The sequence below is a fragment of the Lepidochelys kempii genome, chromosome 1, assembly GCF_965140285.1.
Source record: "Lepidochelys kempii isolate rLepKem1 chromosome 1, rLepKem1.hap1, whole genome shotgun sequence".
Taxonomy (NCBI): Eukaryota; Metazoa; Chordata; order Testudines; family Cheloniidae; genus Lepidochelys; species Lepidochelys kempii.
In genome coordinates this window covers 118,723,520-118,740,090 of record NC_136380.1, presented here as the reverse complement: position 1 = coordinate 118,740,090, position 16,571 = coordinate 118,723,520, and the positions used below count along the sequence as shown (strand labels likewise).

The 16,571-nt window shown below is 46.7% G+C and overlaps 1 protein-coding gene across 2 annotated transcripts in view; it reads left to right on the top strand.

Annotated features, from left to right (window-relative positions):
- Positions 1-16,571, top strand: part of NPAS2 (neuronal PAS domain protein 2) — a 203,717-nt gene that overhangs the window by 118,393 nt on the left and 68,753 nt on the right. For both annotated transcript variants that reach the window (XM_073352007.2, XM_078853828.1), the window contains exons 5-7: positions 10,724-10,813; positions 14,035-14,155; positions 16,265-16,378. In XM_073352007.2, the coding sequence (XP_073208108.1) occupies positions 10,724-10,813; positions 14,035-14,155; positions 16,265-16,378 (325 nt within the window). The remainder of the gene's footprint in view (positions 1-10,723; positions 10,814-14,034; positions 14,156-16,264; positions 16,379-16,571) is intronic.

The following is a 16,571-nucleotide window of genomic DNA, read 5'->3' as shown; positions in this document are numbered from 1 at the left end:
CCAATGCATGCATCATGGTGCTAATGGGGCAGGTTCATGCTGTGGAACACCGATTCTGGGCTCAGGAAACAAGCACAGACTGGTGGGACCGCATAGTGTTGCAGGTCTGGGACGATTCCCAGTGGCTGTGAAACTTTCGCATGCGTAAGGGCACTTTCATGGAACTTTGTGACTTGCTTTCCCCTGCCCTGAAGCGCATGATTACCAAGATGAGAGCAGCCCTCACAGTTGAGAAGCGAGTGGCGATAGCCCTGTGGAAGCTTGCAACGCCAGACAGCTACCGGTCAGTTGGGAATCAATTTGGAGTGGGCAAATCTACTGTGGGGGCTGCTGTGATGCAAGTAGCCCACTCAATCAAAGATCTGCTGATATCAAGGGTAGTGACCCTGGGAAATGTGCAGATCATAGTGGATGGCTTTGCTGCAATGGGATTCCCTAACTGTGGTGGGGCCATAGACAGAACCCATATCCCTATCTTGGCACCGGAGCACCAAGCCGCCGAGTACATAAACCGCAAGGGGTACTTTTCAATAGTGCTGCAAGTTCTGGTGGATCACAAGGGACGTTTCACCAACATCAACGTGGGATGGCCGGGAAAGGTACATGACGCTCGCATCTTCAGGAACTCTGGTCTGTTTCAAAAGCTGCAGGAAGGGACTTTATTCCCAGACCAGAAAATAACTGTTGGGGATGTTGAAATGCCCATATGTATCCTTGGGGACCCAGCCTACCCCTTAATGCCATGGCTCATGAAGCCGTACACAGGCAGCCTGGACAGTAGTCAGGAGCTGTTCAACTACAGGCTGAGCAAGTGCAGAATGGTGGTAGAATGTGCATTTGGACATTTAAAGGCGCGCTGGCGCAGTTTACTGACTCGCTTAGACCTCAGCAAAACCAATATTCCCACTGTTATTACTGCTTGCTGTGCGCTCCACAGTATCTGTGAGAGTAAGGGGGAGACGCTTTTGGCGGGGTGGGAGGTTGAGGCAAATCGCCTTGCTGCTGGTTACGCCTAGCCAGACACCAGGGCGGTTAGAAGAGCACAGGAGGGTGCGGTACACATCAGAGAAGCTTTGAAAACCAGTTTCATGACTGGCCAGGCTACGGTGTGAAAGTTCTGTTTGTTTCTCCTTGATGAAACCCCCCGCCCCTTGGTTCACTCTACTTCCCTGTTAGCTAACCACCCTCCTCTCCTCCCTTCAATCACCGCTTGCAGAGGCAATAAAGTCATTGTTACTTCACATTCATGCATTCTTTATTCATTCATCACACAAATAGGGGGATGACTACCAAGGTAGCCCAGGAGGAGTGGTGGAGGAGGGAAGGAAAATGCCACACAGCACTTTAAAAGTTTACAACTTTAAAATTTATTGAATGCCAGCCTTCTTTTTTTTGGGGCAATCCTCTGTGGCGGAGTGGCTAGTTGGCCGGTGGCCCCCCCACCGCGTTCTTGGGCGTCTGGGTGTGGAGGCTATGGAACTTGGGGAGGAGGGCGGTTGGTTACACAGGGGCTGTAGTGGCAGTCTGTGCTCCAGCTGCCTTTGCTACAGCTCAACCATACACTGGAGCATACTGGTTTGGTCCTCCAGCAGCCTCAGCATTGAATCCTGCCTCCTCTCATCACGCTGCCACCACATTTGAGCTTCAGCCCTGTCTTCAGCCCGCCACTTACTCTCTTCAGCCCCGCCACTTACTCTCTTCAGCCCTCCACCTCTCCTCCCGGTCATTTTGTGCTTTCCTGCACTCTGACATTATTTGCCTCCATGCATTCGTCTGTGCTCTGTCAGTGTGGGAGGACAGCATGAGCTCGGAGAACATTTCATCTCGAGTGCGTTTTTTTTTTCTTTCTAAGCTTCACTAGCCTCTGGGAAGGTGAAGATCCTGTGAGCATTGAAACACATGCAGCTGGTGGAGGAAAAAAAAGGGACAGTGGTATTTAAAAAGACACATTTTATAAAACTGTGGCTACACTCTTTCAGGGTAAACCTTGCTGTTAACATTACGTATGTAACCCTTCTGCCAGGCCAAGTTGATAGCAGCAAGGGCCGGGTTCAATACACAGGGGTTCCCTCTCATTAAAGCAAATGCAAAACTGGCTCGAGCCCCCACCCAGTGACCTGGGAAAATCTTACACACCCCCTGGGCGCCTCAAGGAGGCAATACTTCCCCTCTCGCAAGCACAGAGTCTTGGTGTAGTAGAGAATCTTTAATAACATGAGGCAAACAACATCAGCATTAAATTGGGGAAACACCACAACTAGTGTTCATTAACCAAACCATGAACACTGACCCACCCCAGAAAATTTGGGCCACATCCTTTCCCTCAGGCTCTTGAGTCCCAGAACCCAAACGTCTCTTGAGTCCAGCAATCCACTAATCGCCCAAAGTCCAAAAAAAGTCCAGCCCCGGAGTTCAAAAGTTCACCTGCAGAGTGTTACTCCCCAATCTGGCTAAAATGTGCCTGGGTGTGGGGGAAAGAGGTAAGGGGCACCTTACGTGTCCTGAAGCTGACTGCCCCACAGGGCTCTGCTCCGCTCCACCACGACCGGCTCCGCTCTGCACAGCTCACCGTCTCACGACCGGCTCCGCTCAGCTCGCCGTCTCACGAACACACCGCTGTCTCACGACCGGCTCCAGACAGCTCGCCGTCTCACGAACACACCGCTGTCTCACGACCGGCTCCGCTCAGCTCGCCGTCTCACGAACACACCGCTGTCTCACGACCGGCTCCGCTCAGCTCGCCGTCTCACAAACACACTGCTGTCTCACGACCGGCTCCGCTCAGCTCGCCGTCTCACGAACACACTGCTGTCTCACGACCGGCTCCACTGCACACTAGAACTTCCGGCTCCCCCCTACTTGACACAGTGCTCAGTGATTTCAGCTATCAGTGATTTCAGCTCATAGTAGTGGGAGCCTTAGTGCTGGTGCACTATAAGGCTGAAGTGAATTCAGCACAATACCTGTAACAAAACTCTTAATAGACCCAAAATTAGCTCTGACATTCCACAGTGGAGAGAGACAGAGGTGCAATTGGTGCTTCAGGCCCTCACAAAAGGGGCCTACACCACCAGACACTAATACCTGTCTCAAGTCTCTCTCAATTCACAGAGTTTTGGAACCCATGTCCCTTGCCTAGTGAGTGCTACTCAGTTGATGGTGAGTCCTCCATCATAACAAAAAGGCCAAGTACAGTTCCAAGCACAGTTCCCATAATCAGGGTACTAACAATTTATTCTTCCCGCCCCAATAACAGAGACACTGGGGATCCCACAGCAGCCAAAGTGACGATTTGGGCAGTTATGGCCTCATTCTAGGCAGGGTGGGTGTGCCTATGCAAATGAGATCAGCCCCTGAAGTTCTTTTCCACAACTTGCCACACCTCACCACCAGATGTCAGGGTGGAGCCCACCCTGTCTCTGCTTACACGTACATAGCACATGTGCTTTCGTTTCAAGGTCGCATTTTTCCTCCCCCCACCGCGTGGCTACCCCGTGCACCCTCCCCGTGGCTAACAGCGGGGAACATTTCTGTTCAGCCACAGGCAAACAGCCCAACAGGAATGGGCTCCTCTGAGTGTCCCCTGAAAAAAAGCACTCTATTTCAACCAGGTGACCATGAATTATATCTCACTCTCCTGAGGATAACACAGAGAGATAAAGAACGGATGTTGTTTGAATGCCAGCAAACATACACTGCAATGCTTTGTTGTACAATGATTCCCGAGTACGTGTTACTGGCCTAGAGCGGTAAAGTGTCCTACCATGAAGGACGCAATAAGGCTGCCCTCCCCAGAAACCTTTTGCAAAGGCTTTGGGAGTACATCCAGGAGAGCCGCGAATGCCGGGGCAAAGTAATCCTTTCACATGCTTGCTTTTAAACCATGTATAGTATTTTAAAAGGTACACTCACCAGAGGTCCCTTCTCTGCCTGCCGGGTCCAGGAAGCAGCCTTGGGTGGGTTCAGGGGGTACTGGCTCCAGGTCCAGGGTGAGAAACAGTTCCTGGCTGTCGGGAAAACTGGTTTCTCCGCTTGTTTGCTGTGAGCTATTTACAACCTCATCATCATCATCATCATCTTCTTCGTCCCCAAAACCTGCTTCCGTGTTGCCTCCATCTCCATTGAAGGAGTCAAACAACACGGCTGGGATAGTGGTGGCTGAACCCCCTAAAATGGCATGCAGCTCATCATAGAAGCGGCATGTTTGGGGTTCTGACCCGGAGTGGCCGTTCGCCTCTCTGGTTTTCTGGTAGGCTTGCCTCAGCTCCTTAAGTTTCATGCGGCACTGCTTCGGGTCCTTGTTATGGCCTCTGTCCTTCATGCCCTGGGAGATTTTCACAAAGGTTTTGGCATTTCGAAAACTGGCACGCAGTTCTGATAGCATGGATTCCTCTCCCCATACAGCGATCAGATCCCGTACCTCCCGTTCGGTCCATGCTGGAGCTCTTTTGCGATTCTGGGACTCCATCATGGTCACCTGTGCTGATGAGCTCTGCATGGTCACCTGCAGCTTGCCACGCTGGCCAAACAGGAAATGAGATTCAAAAGTTTGCGGTTCTTTTCCAGTCTACCTGGCCAGTGCATCTGAGTTGAGAGTGCTGTCCAGAGCGGTCAGAATGGAGCACTCTGGGATAGCTCCCGGAGGCCAATACCATCGAATTGTGTCCACAGTACCCCAAATTCGAGCCGGGAACGTCGATTTAAGCGCTAATCCACTTGTCAGGGGTGGAGTAAGGAAATCGATTTTAAGAGCCCTTTAAGTAGAACTAAAGGGCTTCATCGTGTGGACGGGTACAGGTTTACATTGATTTAACGCTGCTAAATTTGACCTAAAGTCCTAGAGTAGACCAGGGCTTACTCACTACAAAGAGATTGTATAATGCTATTGTCCTTCCTTCTTCTAAGGATGAAGATTCCACCAACCTCCCTAGGTGATCAGCACCAATATCAGAACTTAGATCGATTGATTTATGGATCCAGACCTGCTCCCACTGAAGTCAATGGGAGTTTTGCTATTGGCTCATCAGCTTCAGTGGGAGCAGGACTGGAGCTAAGAATTTAATACTGTACTTGACTAAATACTGTAAGTGCTTCTTATTTGTTTGCTTCTCATTGTTGGAGTAGTAGATGAGGCCTTGCTTTAGATACACTTAGGGTATGTCTACACTACGAAATTAGGTCGAATTTATAGAAGTCGGTTTTTTAGAAATCGGTTTTATATATTCGAATGTGTGTGTCCCCACAGAAAATGCTCTAAGTGCATTAAGTGCATTAACTCGGCGGAGCGCTTCCACAGTACCGAGGCAAGCGTCGACTTCCGGAGCGTTGCACTGTGGGTAGCTATCCCACAGTTCCCGCAGTCTCCGCTGCCCATTGGAATTCTGGGTTGAGATCCCAATGCCTGATGGGGCTAAAACATTGTCGCGGGTGGTTCTGGGTACATATCGTCAGGCCCCCATTCCCTCCCTCCCCCCGTGAAAGCAAGGGCAGACAATCATTTCGCGCCTTTTTTCCTGAGTTACCTGTGCAGACGCCATACCACGGCAAGCATGGAGCCCGCTCAGGTAACCGTCACCCTATGTCTCCTGGGTGCTGGCAGACGCGGTACGGCTTTGCTGCACAGTAGCAGCAACCCATTGCCTTCTGGCAGCAGACGGTGCAATACGACTGGTAGTCGTCCTCGTCGTGTCCGAGGTGCTCCTGGCCACGTCGGCTGGGAGCGCCTGGGCAGACATGGGCGCAGGGACTAAATTTGGAGTGACTTGACCAGGTCATTCTCTTTAGTCCTGCAGTCCTATTGAACCGTCTTATGGTGAGCGGGCAGGCGATACGGACTGCTAGCAGTCGTACTGTACCATCTTCTGCCAGGCAGGCAAGAGATGAGGATTGCTAGCAGTCGTATTGTACCATCTTCTGCCAAGCAGCCATGAGATGTGGATGGCATGCAGTCCTTCTGTACCGTCTGCTGCCAGCCAAAGATGTAAAAGATAGATGGAGTGGGTCAGAACAAGAAATAGACCAGATTTGTTTTGTACTCATTTGCCTCCTCCCCTGTCTAGATCACACTGCAGTCACTCACAGAGAAGATGCAGCGAGGTAAATCTAGCCATGTATCAATCAGAGGCCAGGCTAACCTCCTTGTTCCAATAAGAACGATAACTTAGGTGCACCATTTCTTATTGGAACCCTCCGTGCAGTCCTGCCTGAAATACTCCTTGATGTACAGGCACACCCTTTGTTGATTTTAGCTCCCTGAGGCCAACCCTGTAAGCCGTGTCGTCAGTCGCCCCTCCCTCCGTCAGAGCAACGGCAGACAATCGTTCTGCGCCTTTTTTCTGTGCGGACGCCATACCAAGGCAAGCATGGAGGCCGCTGAGCTCATTTTGGAAATTAGGAGCACATTAACCACCACACGCATTATCCAGCAGTATATGCAGCACCAGAACATGGCAACGCGATACCGGGCGAGGAGGCGACGTCAGCGCGGTCCCGTGAGTGATCAGGACATGGACACAGATTTCTCTGAAAGCATGGGCCCTGCCAATGCATGCATCATGGTGCTAATGGGGCAGGTTCATGCTGTGGAACGCCGATTCTGGGCTCGGGAAACAAGCACAGACTGGTGGGACCGCATAGTGTTGCAGGTCTGGGACGATTCCCAGTGGCTGCGAAACTTTTTCATGCGTAAGGGCACTTTCATGGAACTTTGTGACTTGCTTTCCCCTGCCCTGAGGCGCATGAATACCAAGATGAGAGCAGCCCTCACAGTTGAGAAGCGAGTGGCGATAGCCCGGTGGAAGCTTGCAACGCCAGACAGCTACCGGTCAGTTGGGAATCAATTTGGAGTGGGCAAATCTACTGTGGGGGCTGCTGTTATGCAAGTAGCTCACGCAATCAAAGATCTGCTGATATCAAGGGTAGTGACCCTGGGAAATGTGCAGGTCATAGTGGATGGCTTTGCTGCAATGGGATTCCCTAACTGTGGTGGGGCTATAGACGGAACCCATATCCCTATCTTGGCACCGGAGCACCAAGCCGCCGAGTACATAAACCGCAAGGGGTACTTTTCGATAGTGCTGGAAGTTCTGGTGGATCACAAGGGACGTTTCACCAACATCAACGTGGGATGGCCGGGAAAGGTCCATGATGCTCGCATCTTCAGGAACTCTGGTCTGTTTCAAAAGCTGCAGGAAGGGACTTTATTCCCAGACCAGAAAATAACTGTTGGGGATGTTGAAATGCCTATATGTATCCTTGGGGACCCAGCCTACCCCTTAATGCCATGGCTCATGAAGCCGTACACAGGCAGCCTGGACAGTAGTCAGGAGCTGTTCAACTACAGGCTGAGCAAGTGCAGAATGGTGGTAGAATGTGCATTTGGACGTTTAAAGGCGTGCTGGCGCAGTTTACTGACTCGCTTAGACCTCAGTGAAACCAATATTCCCACTGTTATTACTGCTTGCTGTGTGCTCCACATTATCTGTGAGAGTAAGGGGGAGACGTTTATCGCGGGGTGGGAGGCTGAGGCAAATCGCCTAGCTGCTGGTTACGCGCAGCCAGACACCAGGGCGGTTAGAAGAGCACAGGAGGGCGCGGTACGCATCAGAGAAGCTTTGAAAACCAGTTTCATGACTGGCCAGGCTACGGTGTGAAAGTTCTGTTTGTTTCTCCTTGATGAAACCCCCCGCCCCTTGGTTCACTCTACTTCCCTGTAAGCTAACCACCCTTCCCTCCTCCCTTTAATCACCGCTTGCAGAGGCAATAAAGTCATTGCTGCTGCACAGTCATGCATTCGTTATTCATTCAACACACAAATAGGGAGATGACTACCAAGGTATCCCAGGAGGGGTGGTGGAGGAGGGAAGGAAAATGCCACACAGCACTTTAAGCACAGCACTTTAAAAGTTTACAACTTTAAAATTTATTGAATGCCAGCCTTCTTTTTTTTGGGGCAATCCTCTGTGGCGGAGTGGCTAGTTGGCCGGTGGCCCCCCCACCGCGTTCTTGGGCGTCTGGGTGTGGAGGCTATGGAACTTGGGGAGGAGGGCGGTAGGTTACAGAGGGGCTGCAGTGGCAGTCTGTGCTCCAGCTGCCTTTGCTGCAGCTCAACCATACACTGGAGCATACTGGTTTAGTCCTGCAGCAGCCTCAGCATTGAATCCTGCCTCCTCTCATCACGCTGCCGCCACATTTGAGCTTCAGCCCTGTCTTCAGCCCGCCACTTACTCTCTTCAGCCCGCCACTTACTCTCTTCAGCCCTCCACCTCTCCTCCCGGTCATTTTGTGCTTTCCTGCACTCTGACATTATTTGCCTCCACGCATTCGTCTGTGCTCTGTCAGTGTGGGAGGACAGCATGAGCTCGGAGAACATTTCATCGCGAGTGCGTTTTTTTTTCTTTCTAAGCTTCACTAGCCTCTGGGAAGAAGAAGATCCTGTGATCATTGAAACACATGCAGCTGGTGGAGAAAAAAAAAGGGACAGCGGTATTTAAAAAGACACATTTTATAAAACAGTGGCTACACTCTTTCAGGGTAAACCTTGCTGTTAACATTACATACATAGCACATGTGCTTTCGTTACAAGGTCGCATTTTGCCTCCTCCCACCGCGTGACTACCCCCTCAACCTTCCCCCCTCCCTGTGGCTAACAGCGGGGAACATTTCTGTTTAGCCACAGGCAAACAGCCCAGCAGGAATGGGCTCCTCTGAGTGTCCCCTGAAGAAAAGCACTCTATTTCAACCAGGTGACCATGAATTATATCTCACTCTCCTGAGGATAACACAGAGAGATAAAGAACGGATTTTGGTTGAATGCCAGCAAACATACACTGCAATGCTTTGTTCTACAGTGATTCCCGAGTACGTGTTACTGGCCTGGAGTGGTGAAGTGTCCTACCATGAAGGACGCAATAAGGCTGCCCTCCCCAGAAACCTTTTGCAAAGGCTTTAGGACTACATCTAGGAGAACCGCAAATGCCAGGGCAAAGTAATCCTTTCACATGCTTGCTTTTAAACCATGTATAGCATTTTAAAAGGTACACTCACCAGAGGTCCCTTCTCCACCTGCTGGGTCCAGGAGGCAGCCTTGGGTGGGTTCGGGGGGTACTGGCTCCAGGTCTAGGGTGAGAAACAGTTCCTGGCTGTCGGGAAAACTGGTTTCTCCGCTTGCTTGCTGTGAGCTATCTACAACCTCCTCCTCATCATCATCTTCTTCGGCCCCAAAACCTGCTTCCGTATTGCCTCCATCTCCATTGAAGGAGTCAAACAACACGGCTGGGGTAGTGGTGGCCGAACCCCCTAAAATGGCATGCAGCTCATCATAGAAGCGGCATGTTTGGGGCTCTGACCCAGAGCGGCTGTTCGCCTCTCTGGTTTTCTGGTAGGCTTGCCTCAGCTCCTTAAGTTTCACGCGGCACTGCTTCGGGTCCCTGTTATGGCCTCTGTCCTTCATGCCCTGGGAGATTTTCACAAAGGTTTTGGCATTTCGAAAACTGGAACGGAGTTCTGATAGCACGGATTCCTCTCCCCAAACAGCGATCAGATCCCGTACCTCCCGTTCGGTCCATGCTGGAGCTCTTTTGCGATTCTGGGACTCCATCATGGTCACCTGTGCTGATGAGCTCTGCATGGTCACCTGCAGCTTGCCACGCTGGCCAAACAGGAAATGAGATTCAAAAGTTTGCGGTTCTTTTCCTGTCTACGTGGCCAGTGCATCTGAGTTGAGAGTGCTGTCCAGAGCGGTCAGAATGGAGCACTCTGGGATAGCTCCCGGAGGCCAATACCATCGAATTGTGTCCACAGTACCCCAAATTCGAGCCGGGAACGTCGATTTAAGCGCTAATCCACTTGTCAGGGGTGGAGTAAGGAAATCGATTTTAAGAGCCCTTTAAGTCGAAATAAAGGGCTTCACTGTGTGGACGGGTGCAGGTTTAAATCGATTTAACGCTGCTAAATTCGACCTAAAGTCCTAGTGTAGACCAGGGCTTAGAAGGTTTAGCTCAAGACGGAGTAGGCTATTGATTTCAGATATGGTTATGAAGAAAATATTTTTACATGATAAAATATTTTAGGGTGATATTTGTACAAGGCAGGTGCTCCCACTTAAATCACAGGGCTGGAGAATCTGCTGCTGTGTGGAATTTAAGTAATGCGCAAGTGCTATATTGACTCTCTGCACAAAGGTGAATTGTGCCACTAATGAATAATCTAATACCATGATCTTTAAAATATGTCACCTCCGTTAAACCTGAAGCTAAAGATTACTTGATCATTTCTGTTGCTTTTATTTACATGAAAGCATAGTAATATACAATGTTACATTAATACAAACAGATTAATTTTGTGGGTAATAATTATTTGAGATAGCACTGCGTCCTTTCATGATGCTTTGATATTTATACAAAGCTAACTTTTTTTAATAACTTCCAAGGATCCAGGCTTAGCCGTCTTGCATTATTATTAATTTAAAAACTGATATCTGAAATATTCTTGTAAGCCTTTTGTTGTCTCAGCTAGTATATTTTGCTGAACTACAAAGAACACTGTATAAGTGAGATAAGACTGTGAAATCAGAGAATTACTGTTGTGCAACTTGAGATAATGTTCCTACAGCCTACTAATAATGTGGTGGTGAGGTAAAAGGTTTTGATCAATGTACAATGAGAATTACCGATAAAAGCCCATACTACTGTTAAAGAACTCTCCACTTGTGCATTTCTCTTAGGCATTAGATGGCTTCATTATAGCAGTCACCACAGATGGAACCATCATATATGTTTCTGACAGTATTACACCTCTACTTGGACATTTACCCGTGAGTAATTCTTGCACACTCTTTTGCAGATACAAATTATGAGTCAATCCTGTAAACACCAAAACCTGCATGTAGTGTTTATTCTTGTGAGTAGTCCCATTGATTTCTAGGAATATTCACTCTGGGGGCAGGATTGGGCTCCCAGTTTATTTCTAGCATTGGTTAAAAGGGGAGGGGGAGATGAAAATGTTTTTTCCCATCAAAATTAAAAATGTATAATTTTTAAAAATATCCAACCAGTGATCTTGGTTTTTTTTAGTATGATTCATACACTTCAGTTCCCTGTTGCTGTGAAGCATTTAAAACTATATAAGACAAAGCTCTGAAGGATATTCTGGTTTGGGGAGGGACAATATGACCTAACTTCTTTTCCATCTTTGCTTTCTAGGAAAAATATCAAATGGTTTCTAGTTAAGGCTAAGATTTAGTCACGGGTATTTTTAGTAAAAGTCATGGACAGGTTATGGGCAATAAACAAAAATTCATGAGAAATACCCATGACTAAATCTGCTCCTGGGGCCCGCTGCTCTGGAGGGCCCTGAGGTACCGCTGCTCTGGGAGGCACCTGTTCCAGTGGTGGGGGCTGACTGCCCTTGACAGCCCGCTGCTCCGAGGCCCCTGGGGACTGCTTTCCTAATAGCCTCCAGGGCCGCTGCTCCAGCCGTCCTCAGGACTGTTGCTGCTTAGACAGTCCCCAGGGCCACCCCCAGGATCGATGCTGCTCAGGCCTGTTGCACCGGCTGCTGCAGGTGCGGAAGACAAGAAGGTCACAGAAAGTCATGGAATCTGTGACTTCCGCAACCTGTGTGACAGAATCACAGCCTTACTTATAGTTGATGGGGAATACTATGTGCTGCTGGTGATGATGTCCTTCTGAGATGTGCACTGAGGGTCTGGTTCTACTCCATTGAAATAAAGGGCAAGACTCCTCTTGACTTCAGTGGAATAGGATCAGATCCTGAACTGGTTGACTGATGTCACCAGGCTGTTGGGCTGTGAAGGTCTGCTGCTGGTCTGGTGCCTTCCAAAGGAAAGCAGCCTTTTAAGGATTGTTCCCAGGAAGGTGGTAGTGGTGGAGTTGCTCCTCTATGTGGCTGTGTGCTGGGGGGGATTGGTTACTGGGTCTCATGTCCCAAAGATGCTCCTATGCTATGCTGTGTCTAACTTGTGGAGCAGGGGAGAAGAGGAGTTGTTTTTTCTGCTCCTGCTGGTGATACTGGACTGGGACAGATGGTATGGTAATTAAGGCATTAATCCTCGCTTATTTTTAGTAGTTCAGTCTCCATATAAATACATAGCCAGAAGCAACAGGAAGTACTTCTATGCCACATTCTTTTTTTTTTTTTTTGCTTAGGAAAATTATAATTATGTTTTTCGCTCATTTCGCCATTCAGCCAAATATGTTAAATATATTCCATCCAACAAAATATATCTAACATATTCCACTAAGCTATAATACGATGAGTAATTATTTTCTTCTTAGGTGAAACAGTGTCATGAAATAAAGACGTCTGGTGGTGAACGTAGGAATATTGCTATGCAACAGTAACAAAGTAGCTCAAGCTAAAACCACCTACTTCATTTTTCTTTAGTCCTCCGCAGTGCAGGAGTTCAATAATTTTTCTGTCATTTGTGGGCAGAGAGATTGCCTCTTACTGTCCTAAGGTCTGTTGGGCCCAATGATTTCCACAGAATTTCTTCAATTTTCAAGGTTTTTCAGATGTTTGTCTCAGTGTTAAGGAAACTTTTTTCATTGCTTTCCCCTCTATTCTTGAATCCTACTGGAAACTAGGGATCCAATTCAGGAAAACATTCTTATTCAATTAAGCATGTGCTTGAGTCCTTCTGAAGTCAATGAGAATTAAACCCTATTTCATTAAGGACGTATTTAGGCAGGTACTTAAATACTTTCCTGAATTGGGATCTAAAACTGTAAACTGGTTATTCTTTCTGCATCCTACTAGTCTTTAGCATGATAACCTTATCTGAAATCCAATCCCAAATATGGAAATGGATCATTATTATTTATTTTGTGGTAGCTCCTAGGAGCTCTAGGCATGGATTTTGATTTTGATTTAATTGGGGTTGGATCTGCTTTGAGCAGGGCGTTGGACTAGATGACCTCCTGAGGTCTCTTCCAACCCTAATCTATGATTCTACGACTTTATTCTGCTGGCACTGTGTAAACACAAAACAAAAAAGATGGGACGCTCCCACCCTGCAGGGACCTAAAGCCCAGGCTCCAGCCCAAGCCTGGAAATCTAAACAGCAGTGAAACAGCCCTGCAGCCAGAGCCCTGCAAGCCTGAGTCAGCTGTCATGGGCCTGCTGTGTGTTTTTCTTTGCTGTGTAGACATATGGAGTATGGGCCAGACTGTGCAGTTAAGCCAGTGGCCAGTTGGTGGCAGTTCAGAGCCCCACCAATCCAGCCGGGATTGTGTCTGAAGATGCACAATCCCTACCAAAGCTCGCCTATGGACACAAGGGGAGTTCACGTGCTGCACTGTCCCTTTGGATGGTGTAGCACTCCTCTACTGTTTGCTTGACCAGCTGTAGCTGGGACATAGGTAGGGGCAAAGCCATGGACACACCTCTTCCCTGCCTCCCCTTGCTGGTTTGTGCTCCTGGAGGCAGCAAGAGGAGGTAGTCACTGCACATCCCGAAGCTCAGAAACTGCAACTGTGGCTGTGCTTTGCAGGTGGAAAGGCTCACTACACCCTCTCTGTCCACAGTCTGTCCCTATATGAGCAGCAGCAACTTCCCTTGGAATGGGTTACCTTTAAAGGTTTAATTCTAATGAAGAAAACTTAAGCTTAGTGGAACTTCACAGGTGTCAATGGAGTTACACCAGAGATGGATTTGGCCCAGCGTGTACTACTTTTGTTCAGTATAATATCTGATGATGATAATACAGAGCACAATTTTAAGAAGTGTCTGCCTAACTTGTATACCCGCTTACCTATTTTAGACCAGAGCAACTGCCCGTGGAAGTCCACAGAAAGATTCCCACTGACTTCCATGGGCTTTGGATCTGGCACTTTGTGTATTTAAGTGCCTATGGGCATGGAAAGTTTAGACAGCTGCTTATGAAATTTGGGCCCTCTGTTTGGTTTTGCAAATAAAGTTCAGTCCCAATTGCAGAAAATGGCAGGTTGGTGGAGAATGAGAATGTCACTCTTTTTTTGTTTTGATCATTTGTACTTTCTTTTCTTTTCTTTGCAGTGTGACGTCATGGATCAGAATTTGTTAAATTTTCTCCCAGAACAGGAACATTCAGAAGTTTATAAAGTATTATCTTCTCATATGCTTATGGCAGATTCTGCCTCACCAGATTCCCTAAAGAGTAAGTTTTGTTTTATCATTCCCACTAAACAAAAAGCATGGGAGAGAAAAGATTTCTCTCTTGCAAGGGTAGAGTGTCTATGTGATATATGTCAGTATGAATATTTTGCATCTTTAGATATATTTTCATTCATTTTGAAACAAATGTTGCCACCGGGAGTGATCCTTCTGTTCAATTTCAAACTAGACTCATTGCATTTATTTACTAAAGCAAGATTGCTTTTAGGAGAGAGCTAAGGAAAACAGGTTTGGCCATGGAAATTTAGAAAAGTTCAGTGGAAACAAATCACATCTTAATTGATGTTTCAACCTAGTTCAGTTATATTCTGTCCATAGATACTCTAGTGATGCACACCTGTGTTTTACATTGCATTTGAAATATTTCAGAGTAACAGCCGTGTTAGTTTGTATTTGCAAAAAGAAAAGGAGTACTTGTGGCACCTTAGAGACTAACCAATTTATTTGAGCATAAGCTTTCGTGAGCTACAGCTCACTTCATCGGATGCATACTGTGGAAAGTTTAGAAGATCTTTTTACAGACACAAAGCATGAAAAAATGGGTGTTTACCACTACAAAAGGTTTTTTCTCCCCCCACCCCACTCTCCTGCTGGTAATAGCTTATCTAAAGTGATCACTCTCCTTACAATGTGTATGATAATCAAGGTGGGCCATTTCCAGCAAACAAATCCAGGGTTTAACAAGAACCTCTGGGCGGGGGAGGAAAAAACAACGGGAAATAGGTTACCTTGCATAATGATTTAGCCACTCCCAGTCTCTATTGAAGCCTAAGTTAATTGTATCCAATTTGTAAATGAATTCCAATTCAACAGTCTCTCGCTGGAGTCTGGTATTGAAGTTTTTTTGTTGTAATATCGCAGCTTTCATGTCTGTAATCGCGTGACCAGAGAGATTGAAGTGTTCTCCGACTGGTTTATGAATGTTATAATTCTTGACAGCTGATTTGTGTCCATTTATTCTTTTACGTAGAGACTGTCCAGTTTGACCAATGTACATGGCAGAGGGGCATTGCTAGCACATGATGGCATATATCACATTGGTGGACGTGCAGCCCCCCCCCCCCCCCAAGGGTCTTGTTAAACCCTGGATTTGTGCTGGAAATGGCCCACCTTGATTATCATACACATTGTAAGGAGAGTGATCACTTTAGATAAGCTATTACCAACAGGAGAGTGGGTTTGTGTGGGGGGTGGGGGGGAGAAAACCTGGATTTGTGCTGGAAATGGCCCAACTTGATTATCATACACATTGTAAGGAGAGTGATCACTTGAGATAAGCTATTACCAGCAGGAGAGTGGGGTGGGGGGAGAGAAAACCTTTTGTAGTGGTAAACACCCATTTTTTCATGCTTTGTGTCTATAAAAAGATCTTCTATACTTTCCACAGTATGCATCCGATGAAGTGAGCTGTAGCTCACGAAAGCTTATGCTCAAATAAATTGGTTAGTCTCTAAGGTGCCACAAGTACTCCTTTTCATTTGAAATATGTGTAAATTATTCAGAATTTATTTTATCATTTAATTTATTTTTCATAAATAATCCTTTCTCATACTTCATTTAAATTAGTTCTAAGAGTGGGGTAAAAAATATAGAACAGATGACAATAGAATCTATACAATTTTTAAAAAATCTACTATATAAAAAACACTCTGATATTCCAAGGTTAATTTAAAAACAAATTGACTGTTTTTCCCCCAAACAGAAGACATGAAAAATCTGTGAATTATGGAAAGAAAAACCTAAATAAATAAGGGTTTTAAATTAAGGGCCTGATTCTGCACTCCATTTTACCAGATTTATGATAGTGTAATTCCTTTAATAAAATTGGCGTAATGGAGTGGAGAGTCAGGCCCTAATTCTGCAAATCAGTCATGAGAAAAAGTCTGTTAGGAGTGTTGAACATTCTGGATTTATTTAGGGTTCTTTTCACAGAGGCTTCGATCCTGCAATTAGCATGGTGGTAGACTGCGCTCAGTGGGGCTCTGAGTGAGTGTAGGCATACACTACTAGTTGCAGGATTGGGACCAAATTTTCCACTCATGTTTAGTTTAAATAGCCTATTTATTTGTTTCTCCTTTTTCTAACAATCCAGCTGACAATGATTTAGAGTTTTACTGTCATCTTCTGAGAGGAAGTTTGAACCCGAAGGAATTTCCAACATATGAATACATAAAATTTGTAGGAAATTTTCGGTCTTACAGCAATGGTAAGCTTTAACTTCTGTGTAAATGTTACTAAACATTTTATTTGTGAAAAAATATATGTGGTTACATAGAACAGACAGACTTTAACTGAAAGAGTTATTTCTAACGTTATGGGGTGAATTTTAGTTCACAAAGAATTTAGCAACTGATTAGTAACAGCCAGATGTATATCGGTAAAGTCAGTAGCAGTGTAAA